The 15,915-nt window shown below is 26.6% G+C and overlaps 1 protein-coding gene across 1 annotated transcript; it reads right to left on the reverse strand.

The window, feature by feature from the left end:
* Positions 1-8,193: 8,193 nt before the first annotated feature.
* On the reverse strand, positions 8,194-14,709 carry LOC145829269 (uncharacterized). The gene is made up of 7 exons (XM_082937018.1): positions 14,615-14,709; positions 13,459-13,563; positions 13,286-13,381; positions 12,957-13,052; positions 11,115-11,303; positions 8,620-9,997; positions 8,194-8,331 (listed from the first exon to the last, which is right to left on the reverse strand). Exons 2-6 carry the CDS (start codon positions 13,541-13,543, stop codon positions 9,132-9,134), a joined length of 1,332 nt encoding a protein of 443 aa, XP_082793144.1. The 5' UTR covers positions 13,544-13,563; positions 14,615-14,709; the 3' UTR covers positions 8,194-8,331; positions 8,620-9,131.
* Between the last annotated feature and the right edge of the window lie 1,206 nt (positions 14,710-15,915).

Raw genomic sequence — 15,915 nt, forward strand, 5'->3', positions numbered from 1 at the left:
CCATTTTCTTAATATAAAAGTTGATCCTAAAAATACATTTAAAATAAATCAAAACTTGTATGTTGTAATAAAGTTTATTAAGCCGTAATTGTATTCAAAGTAATTTTTGTTATAAACAGTTTAAATAGAAACATTAAAAGTTAAAAAAAAATAACTTTAAAAGTACGTATGCTTTCATTTAGTATTTTAAACTTTATCAATTAGTTTTAATGCAGGTAATTTTTTTTATTAAAAACATAAAAATTGTACAAAATTTTCTTATTTTAAAACTTATAAAACATATTGTTTAAATAATTTATTTTAAGTATGTAGTTTTTTTGCTTACTAACACTTAGGCATAACTTAAAAAAATAAGTACTTTTGTTTTGAACAAAGTCTAAATATTTAAGATTACTTATATAAAATCATTATTCATGATAAGATAACATTATTGTTCTAAAAATTAAGCCTTCGAATACTTTTGTTACAATTCAATTTGATATAATCAAATAAACTTTAGTTAAACGTCAGGGACAAGACATTAAAAGACCCGTGGTGTGCGACTCGATAACCGAAAGGTTCTTCTTGCACCAGGTCTTAGGACCAGATAATGTGAACTTTTTTTTTGTCGTTCAATAAACTATAATAACATCAAAATTATTGATTAAAAAAGTACCTAAAAAACTTTTATACAAGTTTAGATAGAGTTTTAAGTATTTTATCTTTAGGCTAGTTACCATTCTTTATAAAAACTAATTGAAAATTCTTTATTTTTTACTACACTATACTCATAAAATTTATAAAAAGATAATTACATTAAAACTCTTTAGTACCACGTTTTTTTATTTTAAGTTTCAAAAAACAAATTTTACTTACTTCATCTATTGAACTTTATTAATTGATCTTGCAAAAACTAATATTTAAAACAAATAGTGCTTAAACTTATGCACTTTTATTGTTAATACGAGGTTAAAATATAATTATTACAACTTTTACTTCAGACTGTAATATAAAAGGTTTAGAGGTCGAGTTTTCAGGGATAAACTACGGTCATAATCCTCAAGTTTTTAAAAACTAGGCAAACAGTGTATTTGTAAACATTAAAGTTTATTTGCTTATTACAAAAAGCAATTATTAACAAAACTATTTTGTTTAAGCGCTCATTCAATACTAGTCTTTAAATCAAGTTTTTTATTAAGTCTTAAATTTATTTTTTTTTTTTGTAATAAAATTTATAAACAGAATAAAATCTAATAGAAATAAAGGTGTTAAAGCTAATCTTAAAATACAACAAAAATCACGTAAGTAAATTAAATATTTTTGACTGCTATAAACTTTTTCACACATCTCGGAATCACGTTTTCTTAATTCTATTTTTTAAAGATGCGTATTTTGGTCAATATAGATCCGGTAACAGGAACAATTAAATTTGTAAACAATACTTCTTTTGCCATGGTTTGATACTTAATCAGGTCCAGGCTTATAACAGGATTAGTGCAAAAAATACTGTGGGCTATATTGCGTATCAAACAGATTCTATGAGCGATTGACTTTTGGTGCCTTAAAATAATTTAAACTTTTTTTTTATCCATAAGACTAGTTTTATTTTCCATCAACCTCTCTTTGTGGAACGTAGTTCCAGTATTAACTATTATTCTTCTAGTGACTTAGGGGAACAGACCATACTCCCTCCGTGCCAAACTCAACTTTATTTTTCTATTAAAAAACGATTGAATATGCGAACACTGGCCAGTACAAAATGTTTTCTTTTTGTTTACTGTAGTTTAAACTTATCTTATTCTAGAACAATTAGGATTTCTAAAAACGTAAGATTTATTTTTAATTGGGTTAAAGTTTAAATTTTTTGTTGGATTTAAAGCAATCGCTACTAAAAATTTTACAACGTCGTGAACATACTAGAGTATGAAAAATATATAAATGTTTTTTTAATCTCTTTTTTTTAACATCTAAAATATTCTAGTAGAAATTCGTCAAAGAAGAGCACTAATGACTTTATTTTATAAGTACTTTTATTAAAGTTTGTATTAAAGACTCTAAAAATCAACAACTATAAAAACACATATAAATGACTTACAGAACAATACTAGTCTTTACGTCCTCAACTTTGCAGATGATACAATGTTATCCAAACATTCACAAAAGACACATATCTAAATGAAAGTAAAATTTTTAACACAGAACTAAAAAAGGTATCAGATTGGTTTATTAGAAACAAGCTTAAACTAAACCTTAATAAATCCAGAAGCATGGTTCTATATCAATCAAAAAATAGTTTTAGGAAAAATATAGATCCTAATGTAAAAATAGGTAAAACAGTTATAACAAAGACAAATAGCTATAAATGTTTGGGAACAATTATAGACAGAAATTTAAAATGTTCAAAACACATAGAAACTATAAAAACTAAATTACAAAAAACAATGGGTGCATTATGTAAAACTCGACACTTCTTAAATGAAAAAGCATTATATTTGATCTTTAATTCTTTACTTATGAGCAATGTTAGATATAGCTTGTTGTGCTAAGGAAGTTCAAATAAAAAATGTATAAATGATACCAATGTTTTCATATACAGAGCACTTAGATGCATACATTAAAAGAAATATGATGATAGTGTAAGTGAATTAAGAACTCAGAAAAAAAATATTAGATGTTGAAAGTATGTATCTATATGAACTAGGTCTGTTTGTGTTTAAGTTTAACAATAACTTGTTACGAGATAATTTTAAAAATTACTATAAAAGTGTAAAAAATGTCCATAATTATCATACCAGGTCCTCAGAAACTATTTTTTTCCTACCCAGATTCAACAGCAAAATAGGTTATAAATAAATCGCTATCCTACCAAGAAAGTAAGTTGTAGATTGAGCTACCATTATGTTTAAGGAATATAAGTCACTTTGGAAAACTCCAGTATGAACTTAAAAGTTATCTATTAAACAGTGATTAACAAGGTCATTAGTGATCATTGCTACTCATCTATTTACTATTGTTTAAGGAGTCAATGATAAATTTTTAAGATTTTATTACAATACAATGTTTCACTCGTTTAAAAAAACGAGATCTTCAGTTGTTTAAAATCTTATTCAAATAGAATTGTTTAAGGAGTAAATAGTATTTGTCATTTAATAAAAACAACTTTCTTTTTTTTTCTGTTTTTTTTGTTCAAAATTTGAGTTGTTTGGTTACAATAACAGAGGTTTAGTCTAGAGTGCAGCATTTTCTATCTGACTATTCTTTGGATCATTTTTTTTTAAGATTACTATTTTAAATTAAGTTCAGAATACTCACAAACTTTTTTTTAGCATACTAACGTAAAAAAAATCGCTATAGATATATACACTTTAACAAAAAATGAAGTATTTAAAAAGTACGCTGAGATAACTGTTTCAAGCAAACTTATGTTAAAAAATCTCTTTTGTTAAAAAAAATCAAAAATAAAAAACTTCTTTTTTATGTTTAAAAGTATTGTTTGCTTCGTAGTATAACAATTTTAGACTTAGACAAGTATTCAAAATATAAAAAAGTATAATTAAAAACAGAAGAAGATTTGTTGTTGTTAATATAATAACACTTTTAGTACAAAATGCTGATAAAATTAAACGTAAAAATATTTCTGCGTATCACATTTTTGATTTCTTTAAAGTGATTTTAACCTTTCATTCAAGTATTCAAATGTTTGCTATAAGTATTGTTTATCTCCTTTTAGAAATTGGTTTGAATTTATATCGATTTTTTAGTTCATATCTTACTAAACAAGTTTTTAACTACATATCTATACCCAAAATTCAGTTAATTTTCGTTTAGTTTTTTTTTCTTTCATTTCGTTTAACTGATTGTTTTATTACTAAAGATTTAAATGACAAAAAATTAAATCTAATAGATAGTAAGAAACTTTATAAGTATGTGGTGTACGACTCGATAACTGAAAGGTTCCTTTGTACACTAGGTACTTAGACCAAACTTTTTGAAAACTTTTTTTATCGTTCAATAACCAATATATATATATATATATACAGAAGGGTTATTGAGCTTAATATATATATTTATTTACGCATTTTCGAAAAAAGTTAAAACTAAACGAAGACTAGGTTTTTAAAAACTTACAAGTGAGTTTTGTGATCCGGAAAATATATTTTTCTTTGTGTAACTGTTTTTTTAATGTAAGAGGTCTTTAAAAAAAAACTGTTTTGTTTTATTTATAGCAAAAAGAAATACTAATTTTTAGTAGACTTAAGTTAAATCACATGAATGGAACTACCTTTCATAAAACCAGTAGTGTATATTATAAATGAACGAATGAACTCGTTTTATAAAGATTTCCAGTAAAGCAAAATGAGAAAAATTATGAGCCAAAAGAACTTTTTTTATCATTTATCTAACCGTCGGCGTTTCAGCTTAAAAATCACCTTTGGCAAAATTTACTTTATGCTAAATATTTTTTCTTAAAATAAACCATGGAAAATTATTGTTAATGTTTTTTTTTTGTGTATGTCAGTCGACCACTTAATTTCGATCTTGCAACTTTAACTCGGAGAATGGATAGGATTAGAAACTCTACACCAGGGTTTCCCAAAGTGGGTGATATCGCCCCCCTGGGGGCGATTTTAGTAAGTCGAGGCGAATTTTAGTAAAGGGGCGCAAGGGAGGGCGATAACTAGTAAGGGGGCGAATGGGGGGCGATTTTATAATTTTGGGCAGTCATAAAATTTTTACTCTTTATCTTTTTATTTTACTTATTTTAGCTTGCCCGTAAATAATTGACCCTGAGGTCAATTAAACGTCCCGAAGTGGATTATGGATTCCTTCAAAGCAGATCTTTTTGAAGTAAATGTTGACTCACAGGAAACTTTCTCAGACTTACAAACTGACCTTGAACTTAAAGTAAATTTTTCCAAAGAACGATATAAAAGCTTTTGGACTCAACAAAAACTAAGGCATTAGTATTCAATCATTCAGAAGGAAGTTAGATTGTTGTTTATAGTTTTTCCTTCTAGCTATGTTGTTGAGAAAGCTTTCGGTTCAGTTATCAACATCTTGAGCAAAATATATAATCTAGATATTTGTTAAGGATGTGACTTGAGGCTTTGTTTGACTGATTTAGAGCCAGATATAGAAAAACTTGCAATCAGTCATGAATCTCATCCTTCACTTTAGATTAGACTTCAGTTGCAGACATTATTTTCTGTAAGGTCTTCAGTTTTAGTTGATTTTATAAAAGATTTCTTACTTGAGCTCGTTTGTATTGTACTTAAGTAGTCTTTTTATGATAATAATTTTATTAACTTATTTATTCTACAACAGGTTTGCTTAATGCCTAATGAATACTAATTACGGTAGACTTCCTCTTGAGTTCGCACTTTTAGTCAAAAAAAAAGTGAAAATTTAAAATTTCTTAACTTAACTTAAATAAGTATATAACTAATTAAGTATAAATAAAACAAAAACTTTATTATACTAAATAGCTTATATAGATCAACCTTTTTTAATAAATATACTTTTATGTTTCAGTGGATTTTACGTTTAATCATAACAGTATTGCATTATATTATGTTGAATTTTGCCTTTTGTAAAAAATATGATAAGGCATTTTTGAGTTAGCACTTTTTGATTTTGTTCAAAGTGCAAATTCAAGTCTACTGATTTATTGAGTGGTTTTGTTTTGACTTGGTTTATATTTGTTGTTTTAAATTACACTAAAAGTTTTTATAGCATAGTGAATATAATATTTGTTTAAAAGATATTTATTTGACATATTTTTATTATTACTTGTTTAGTCTGTATAAGTAAAAAAATCTTGTTAAACAATAAAGTTTTTATTTCAATAAAGATTTTTGGACTTTAAAAGAGTATAGATTTGAGGTCTCTATTTCGAATGAATTTAACTATTTCACTAAAAACATTCTTAAAGTCAGTTTTATTTTCTAACTTGATTTATTGTTGTTAAAAAACCGTATATTAAGGATTTCACACTATTTTTTTGTTTTATCTTAATTCAAAATATTTTGGCAATTAAAATGTGTTGTTTATTTTAATATTTTAACCCTAGCTTTTAATTTTTCACTATTTTTCTCTGATAAATTATTATAGGTTGAATTATAGGATCATTTTTGAACAGAATTAAATAAGCCATCGAAAAGACTGCTACAGTTACAAACCAAAATTTTAATCTAATAAAAATATTTTTAATAGATTACTTTCTGTTCACAAAATTAACTGTAAAACCTTTAATTTTTATTTATATAAACTTGAAAAGAAATTGTTAGGATTAAGGTTTAGTTTTAAAGGTTATTCCAAGTCAAATACTGAATCATGGTATTCTACTAAAAAACGTATAGTTTAAAAAGTTAAGTTTTTATCTTTTCAACTAACTTGCTTATAATATCTTTGAGCATTAAAATTAATAATTTTTCTGTAATAACAGAAGCTATTGATTAAACCAATTTTCATGTGAGATAATCAACCAGTCGGTCAAACTTCCTAATACTAGATCAGCAAGGATGTCTTAATATTTATTTCATTTTATGTAAAACAAGCTCTTAATTCTTTTGTATTTTTTTTAATCTTTGGTAAAATAGTTTTAGAATATGCCTAGGTTTCAGTTAAGATTTTAGATGTGTAACGTACGGCCCAGATCCAGTCAAATTTTAGCCCGCTAAGTAACTTAAAAACTACTTGTGTGCAAAACAATAAACTTTAGCTTCTTGATACTTATTACTTTAAAATACGCTATCAATTTGGTTTTCAGTTCACAATAGTACTTCCTAGATCGCAATAAGAGTAAATCAATTTCTTAAATTTTGCTCGAGAATTTTAATTTTCTTATATCTCAGTTTTTTAAATTATGTAGCCCGCAAGTACATTTTTTTAACAAGTCGACACTAGAAAGGATTTTTTAGTAAAAATGACTTGTTGACTACAAAAGTTGTCCACAACTAACCTAAAGGTTTCATCAGTTTCAAAACAATTCATATTTAAACAGAATTGATTACAGAATACAAGACTTTTTAATATTTAAGTATTTTTATACACTTTCCTGGGCTTATAAGAAAATAACGGTAAATTATTTTTCAAGCCCTTTAAATTACTTTGAACATTGCCCAAAAGAGCGTGAATAATAAATTCAAGACATTTCGAATACAACTTTTTTGGCTAAAAAGTGCATACTCAAGAAGAAAAAAAATTTATAAAACCATGGGGGGGCGATTTTTTTTCAAATTTCTGAAAAGGGGGCGATTTAGTAAATGAGTTTGGGAAACCCTGCTCTACACCATTAAGCTACATACTGACTAATTGTTAAAATTATGTTTTAATTTAACAAATAGAGATCTAAACTCCTGGAGGAGAAATAATTAATTTATTATTTTAAGGTTTTATTTCACTAACTAAGTTTCGGTCAAAAACCTTGTCAGTGCTTAAATAAATCTAAAGACATGTGACAGTCATGGAAAATAGTATTTTAACAATTAAATTGATATAAATTCAAATTTTTTACTTGAGAACTAAACAAATCAAACTTTTGTATTAAGACTGAGTTTAAGGTAAATTTTAAAATCAATATACGATTATGACAAAAGTTTAAGTTTATTACTTAACAATTGTTACACGCTAGAGCGATGATCACAAGTAAAAAAGTAAACAAACTAACAAGTTGCAACAGACAAGCATTTTATAGTTTTAGAAAAGTAATTAGCTAATTAATTAAATTTTAGTAATTTTTAGCAAGTAAACTATCTTTAGCGTAAAATACAATAATAACAAAAAAGTGCCAAGCAGCAAATTGGCCATAATTTGAAAATTACAGTATATACTCACAATGTAGTCGATGGCGAAAACAAACATAATTACAGTCCTTCGCGTATTTGATGGAAATTTATTGAGGAAATGTTGTCGGAGAAAACCTTTGTTTTTTATATGGGGGCTTTAAGAAAAATTAAGAAACACTATTATCAATGGTACAAAGTTCATCTGCAAGGAACAGCAAGAAGCAATTTAACTGAGCTTAAAATTAAAAAAGATCATCTTAATAGAGTAAATGATGAATTTAAATGTAAATTTTTTTAGTTATTTCTTAAGCTATGGTTATTCCTTGACTTTTTTCAACTTATGTCGACTCATTGACATCAAAAAACATATGGTTATTTCTTTTAAACTTAATTGGATATGTTTAAACAAAACAGACAAACGAGGCTAGGCAGAATATTTTTTATTTTATTAGAAAAACTACACACAATAAATATAATCAACTGGGCTCGTTTGGCAAAACTTGTAGATTTTCGATTATCGCATTTATCATCTCCAGCTGTCATCGGTAGCCCGTAAAAACACAATCTGAATAATATATATCAAATTAAAGGATTTTGAAATTTAAGCATTCGTAGCTTTAAAATTTAGTTTCTTAAAACAAATTACTTTAAAATCTTAAATAAAATTACTTTTTGATGGCATAATTTGGTTTATTATTTTCTAAAACTATCATTTATATAGTTATTTCTCTTAACTAAATAAGATAGCTCAATTTACTGAAATGTAAAGAGCTTATTTATATAAATAATATATTTATTATAAATTATCACTACCATTACAAAAAAAAAGCTTCAATGATTAATATAAAAATACCTTGATAATGTTGATGCTATCCATTAGCTGAGTTCAGAAAAGACTGTCTTCTTAACTGATTGAAACGAAATAGTTTGCTGCCAACTTTGTAAACACCAGATGAAACGAGAGCGACTTTACTTAGATAAATCAATTTTAAGAACATAGTTATTTAACATATTAAAACTTAATGGAAACCAGATTTTTTTATTTGCTAGTCGTAAAATTTCAACATTGATCAATGATAAAATCAATTCATTTTAAGCGACGATTTAAGTAATTTGAGACGAAAATTTTCTTAAGTTCTTGTAAATGGGACTTGCGTGTGCAGAGTGTAATAATAATAAAACACTATCATGAATTATTAAAAAATATACTCTTGGTATTGTTGTAATTCAAATAAAAGTCTAAATCAAGCTTTGGTAAGTGAAGAGCAAGTGATAGAAAAATAAAACCAATTGTAACTATACAAAATTTAACCTTAAAGAAATAAAAATGATAAAAAAATTACAATTGGGGTTTAGGTATAACAATTAGAGAATAGTGGGAAAACCATGTTCTGACATTCCTTCACAAAGTGATACAAGTTTTGAACAAATGAAGCTTATCTTATCATCATCAAGGTCTGCAATTCCAAATTTGCTGATCATGGAGTCTCTTACTACTTGTTTGTATGCCACCAGCTGACCTTCCATAATTTTTAAATTTGATGCAAGCTGTGCAAGGCGTTCATCCTGCTCTTTCTTCTTTTGAGCTTTCTTAGTGCGGTATCTCTGTGCTGCTTTTCGGTCAGACTCCTTTTTCTTCTCATACTTTTCTTCCTGAGAAAGCTTTGATCTGCCAACCTTTCTTTTAGAAATTTTACTAACATGCAGGGCGGATGTACTTTTTAAAATGCACTTGTTAGGAACTAGGCGGGGCTTAATATTGATTGTATCATATGAGAATTCTTTAGTGGAGTTATAGAAATCCTTATCAAACGTATCATAAAGTAATTTACCTTGGAAAAGACTGGTGCCATCTATCATGGAAGTATTAGAGAGACCCTTAACCTGAAAATTTGGCTGGGGTGAATCAAGCTTAGGAGGACTTGCAAACCCGCTGTCACTAGAAAGTGGTGAAACGCTTCTGTTAAGTTTAAAAGCAGATGGTAAAAGTATATCATTATTATTTGGGTTAACGTTCAAGGGGGAGAGAAAGAGGTCAGAATTGTCGGAATCTGCGTTAAGGTTTAAGTTATTGCTATCATACTCTGCGGTATTATTAAGTCGGTGCAAACTGTGATTGAGCACGTTTGGATCATTCAAGCCAGGTTTGAAGAGGTCATCATATATTAGTGGTTCAGCATCTAGTTGTTGTGGAATTGGAGTTGTTACTCTAGGGTGCTGGACAAATTGATCTGAAAAATTATTTTATATTTAACAGGGATGTTAGCAACAAAGTGTTAATAAATCTTAGTAACTTTTTTAAAGACAAAAAGGCTTTTTTTAATAAATTTAGTATGGCTTAAAAAAACTAGTTTCTTTAATCACAAGTTTTACCATATATAACATTTTAACTACAACAAACTAAAAATAATTAATATGTAATTACTCCTATGTCAGCATTTATAATGTCATGTTTTATTTGATTTTAATAAAATTTTTGCCCAGTAACTAAGCATTTGAAAGATTTATGATAAGGCCATAGGGTTAGGACAATTTTTACAAAAAATAACTTTGACACTTTTTGAAAGTTTAAGGCATTTATTATATGATAAATTCAATAAAACATAAAAATCTATTTTACTTAAGCTATCAAAGTAGAACAGTTTAACTTTAATGGGTTCCTTATTTAAGGACCAAATGAAAACCATAAAAAATATTAACTAACAACTATCTTTTCCTACAGCAATTGTTCATAACTTTTTGAATCTTATCTTAAATTAGTAATATAAACTTGTATTATACTAGTTTTCAGTTGAGGTTCTTTTAATTATACAAGAATTTATTTATTCTTTTGGTCACTACATATTCTTCTTCAAATGTTACGATAGGGTTTTTCTTATAATGAAATAATGTCATGTGTTTCAAAACTGGAGGTCAATTGCTTAAAATTAACAACACTAACATAATTTTACTATCAAACTTAATCTAAAAGTGTCAATAAAAAAAATTCAGGCTGTAGTTTGTACCAGAAGCTTTTTACAAAAACAACTTTATCTTAACTACTGTTTAAAGATTCTTTTATAGTTTATACTTTTTAAGAACCATATTTATTTTGGTATGAAAATGCCCTTATCCGCCCCATTCTATAAATTACAGCTAAAAATAAAAAGACATTTAAGCATTTTCAAATTCACTAAAACTAAAAATCAATATTCAAACATTTAATATTTCTCAGAATTTACAACAGTTTTTAACAATGAACCAAGCAGTACATAACAAAATGGTCAAGAAATATTTTTTAGCACAGTCTTGTTCAAAATTTTAGATATAAATGTTTCAATTTATCTATAAACTACCGTGTTGACTAACCATTTCCATTAATGTATTGCAGTGTAGGCGTACTAGATGCAGGAAATGTGACTTGGCTGCTGATCAAACCCTTGGAGCTGTTAGGTGAAGGACAAGTAGAAAAGCCAGCAGAGCTTTCACTTGAAAATGTTGCACCATTAGTGGAAGGGTCTTGCATAGCACAACCATCTCTGCTTTCATTCAGCAGAGCTGTTTTTTATATTTATAAATTAACTTTAAAAAAGATTCCCACTTCTAATTTATAAACGAAATCAAGCCTAGTTAAGGGCATATGGGAGGTGAATCACTTTTTTCACAAATTGATCTTAATAGAGCTACTAGATGCAATTTGGAAATTTTAGAAATTCAAATTATTTTTTTTAATATAGCCGATTAAAGTGAGAGCCAAAAATAGGATCATTATGAGAGGGGCAAACAAAAAGCAAATAACTAGAAGTCACAAAAAATATACCTTCTTCTACATATTTTGAGATAAATACCTCAAAATTTCAGGAAGTATTCCTTGGGATTGTTTAGAAATTTCTGTCAGAACAAAGTTTTCAAAAATTTAAAAATTTAAAGTTTAAAATTGAATCCAAAAAAACTTTTTTTTTTTTTTAATTCCTTCAGACAGAATTTTCTAAATATTTAGGGTCGCCACATTTTTTTTCAAAAAATTTTCCAGGTTTTCAAAAGTACACATTTTAGGGTTTATTTTAGTTTAAAGTCAAGTTTAGGGTAAAAAAACTTGTTTAATTGTATAAAAAAATTAAAATGATACTGTAAAGCTACTTTAAACATGTTTTTTAGAAAAAAATTGTTAAATGATGACAAACTTTTTGATTAAATGATAGATTTTCAACATCAAAATTTTATAACTACAAATGTGAAAATTGTTAACATTCCAGGTTTCTCAGTGAATTTTGTTCAAAACTCCAGGTTTGAGGTTTTATTTTTTTCTAAATTGTCAAATTCCAAGTATTTCTAGGATTCCAGGTAAAGTGGCAAACCTGAATACTGCAAGGAACATTTCCTGAAAGTTTGAGGTATTCACAGGGTTGCCACTTGTTTTCTCTAAATTTTTTCCAGGTTTTCCAAACTTCTTCCAGGTTTTTCCAGTACACATTTTCAAGTCTATTCTTAGTTTTAAGTTAATTTCTATATTAGAAACTTAGTTAAATAGTATAAAAACATTGAAAAGATACTGTAAAGTTGCTTTAAATGTGTTTATTAATAAAAAATTTTTTGATGATGGCAAAAAAATCTTATTTATGATAGATTTTTTGTGTCAAATCAAAATTTTACTTCTGAAAATGTTTAAATTATTTTTAATTCCAGGTTTTTCCAGGTTTTTTGATCAAAATTCCAGGTTTTTCCAGGTTTCTTTCAAGATTTATCAAATTCCAGGTTTTTCCAGGTTATTTTTGCCTTAATTGTCGAATTCCAGGTTTTTCAAGGTTTTTCCAGGTTTCCAGGTAAAGTGGCAACCCTGTATTTAACTCAAAAAATGTAGAAGATAGATTTTTAGTTACAGAGTCTTTTTTTTTTTTTTTTTGATTTTAGTATTTGTTTCCCATAAGGAACTTATTATTGCCTTAGACTTGGACCTGCTATATCTCAAAAATTATTTTGAATTTTTAAAATCTGTATAAGCATCTTGTAGCTTATTTAAAATTCTATAAAATAAGATTAAATTGTGAAAAAAGTTTTTACCCTCTATGCCCTTAGCAGCCAAAAATATTTATCCATCAATAATAAGATGAAAAAATATAATACTATTGTATTAGAGTTAAGATTTTATTTATGGGAAGAGTGTTAACTTCTGTTATAAACTGTAGTTTACTAAATGTAAAAATGACTTACCAAAATCAAAGCAGCTTTGAGGCTTCTGAAGTTGATCAAAAATGTCCATTGGACAATCACCCAGGGAATATAAATCAGAACATTGTAGTGAAGGATCTGTAAATATATTTACATATATAGAAGTTTGTAACAAAATTAAGTCAAAATGAATAATATTGAGATCTTGGTATTGTAAAAATTATCAATACTATCACAAAATAATATCAATACTAATACTTAGACAAATCTTTGTTATTAATGAAGACTGCTGTTAAAACTTCTAATCACAAACTGGATACTCTTAGTTTTGGTAAAAGGTATAAATAGGTGAACAAGTTATAATTTTCTACCTGAATTTATAAATTCATCTTCCAAACGGGTTGAAAAAAGTTGATCAATCTCTGATAGTGCTTGTTGTTGATAAGCATCTTGGCTGGAAACCACAGCTGGAATAATACAAAAGTTATTAGCAATTTTTCTCGCAACAACTTATTTAATATAATATTATCGTTGAGATTAAAACCTTTACTGTGTCCCGCCAGAATCATGTTGTTTGACATATTGCTCATATTGTTCATGTACATGTTCATAATTGGTGGATAAACCATAGTTATAGGTTGAAAAGGAACTGTTGAAAAATAATTATGTTAAATACATTTTCAATAAGCCATTTAAATGTTATTAGAACTTTATTAACCTGGAAGAATTCATAGTGTATTTATTGATTTTGTAGTTTTCTTATTACAATCCTTTAATTATTTTATGTTTTCACTATGATTGATATATTTCCAAAAGCTTAACTGGCTAATTTATTAACTTATACAATATAAACTTAGTTTGGAGTGCTTTAAAACAAATTTAAGGGCATAGGAGGGGTTAACACCCTTTTTTGGTTTTTGATATTATTCTATATAGTTTTTATAAAGCTACAAAATGCTTTTTGAAGATTTTAAAACTTCGATATGATTTAGGAGATATAGGCGGTCAAAGTCAGAGGCAACAATAGGATCCTTATGGGAGCCACAAACTAATGCCTCAAATAACTAGAAATCACTAAAATCTATCTCCTCCTATGTTTTTCGAAATAACACTACCTCAAGTTTTCAGGAAATGTTCCTTGATATATTAAGAAAATTCTGTCAGAGAAATTTAATAAAATTAAAAAGTATAAATTTATTATAAAAAATAAACAGAAAAGTTTTTTTTTCAGCTTTTATATTATAATTTCTTTTCCAATTTTTTAAAAATTCTTTCCGACAGAATTTTCTAAATATATTAAGGAACATTTCCTGAAAAGTTGAGGTAGTTATCTCAAAAACATATATAGATTTTTAGTGATTTATAGTTATTTATCGTTTTAGTTTGCGCCTACCATAAGGATTCTATTGTAGCCTCTGACTTTGACCAGCTATATCTCAAAAACTATTTTGAATCTTTTTAATATGTTAAAAGCATCTTGTAGCTTAGTAAAAACTTAATAAAATGAGATCAAAAACCAAAAAAGGGTGGTCACCCCCCTTTGCCCTTAAACAACTTGTGTATTTCATATAAGAATGCATTTCTATAATGGTTGATAAAAAGGTGTTGTATAAATAATTTTTGCCCAATAGATTTCAATGTATAATTAGAATTAATAAGGTTAATAAATAGCTCGTGTAAAAATGTAAGAAAGAACTCACTTCATATTTGCAATTTTGTTGTAGTGGTAGTCTTTCTTGAAGAAAGAAATTAGCAAGCCATATTTACTGACACTGTGTAGGAAAGTAAAAAATTATACAAATGGTTGATAAATATTTTCTTGGCAAACAACTATTTGTCTGCAGTAGAAAAAAAGGCTTCTTATATATTCATACGCTTATCGAATAACAGATACCAGGGCAAAAAAAAAAGCTATTTCAAACAAATTTAAAATAAAACAACTATCAATAATAAAATAGAAAAATTTAAATAAATCTAAAATATTTTTGATTTAAATTGATAAAAAAACAAAAACTTTTTATAGTAGCTTAAAATTAAAATATAGTTTTACTAAGTTTTAAAAAGCCTATTATTTTATAAACTTAAATTAACATAAGAAGCGAATTTAATGATTTTTTAATAACTTTTTTACAAAAGATAACAAAGATAAGATTTTTATTTTTTTACCAAATATACAAAATAAATAAAAACTAAACTAAAAAGTCGAGTTTCCAGAATACCAAGAAAATAGTATTCTAAATTTTGAGTAAAATTTTTTTATTATATCTTAAAATAAAATACTTGAATAATTATCCGGATACTAACATGCGTATATTTTTGTAGCTTTTTATGAAAGTTTTATTCACAAAAACTATAGCTAAATATCGTATTGTATAAATAAGTTTATCGAGCAATATATATTGAACAATAAAACAACAATACTCAAAAAAAATTCGTCTAAGGTCCTAGCTGGTGTAAATATAAAGCTTCTTAGTCATCAAGTAATCAACAACAGGCTTAAACTTAATGTAAAACACTCTTGTAAAACGGATGTAAGGAAAGACAGAAACTTGGACATAAAAATAGGTAATTCATCTATATTAAAAGTAGAAAATTATAAGTATCTCGGTGTTACAATTGATAGTAACTTCAATTGGTCTGACCATATTAAGGCAGTAAAAACTAAGTTATTGCAGACAATAGGCATTTTACACAAAACTAGGTACTTTTCAAACCAAAATTCTTTATATTATATCTTTAACTTACTTCTGATGAGTCATGTAAGATATGGTCTATTATGTTGGGGTAGGGCTAGTAAAACTAAAGTTACTGAGATTGATAAACTTATAAATAGAGCATTAAGGTGCATTCATTTTAAAGGTTGGAATGAAAGTGTTAACAGTATAAAAATAGAAAAGAAAATACTAAATGTTGAAAATATGTTTAAGTATAAGTTAGGAGTTTTTATGCACAAGTTTAAAAGAGATATTGCTAACCGTATTTATTTATAAAAAATTAAAAG

The sequence above is a fragment of the Thalia democratica genome, chromosome 2 (genome assembly GCF_965202585.1).
Source record: "Thalia democratica chromosome 2, ktThaDemo2.hap1.1, whole genome shotgun sequence".
NCBI lineage: Eukaryota > Metazoa > Chordata > Thaliacea > Salpida > Salpidae > Thalia > Thalia democratica.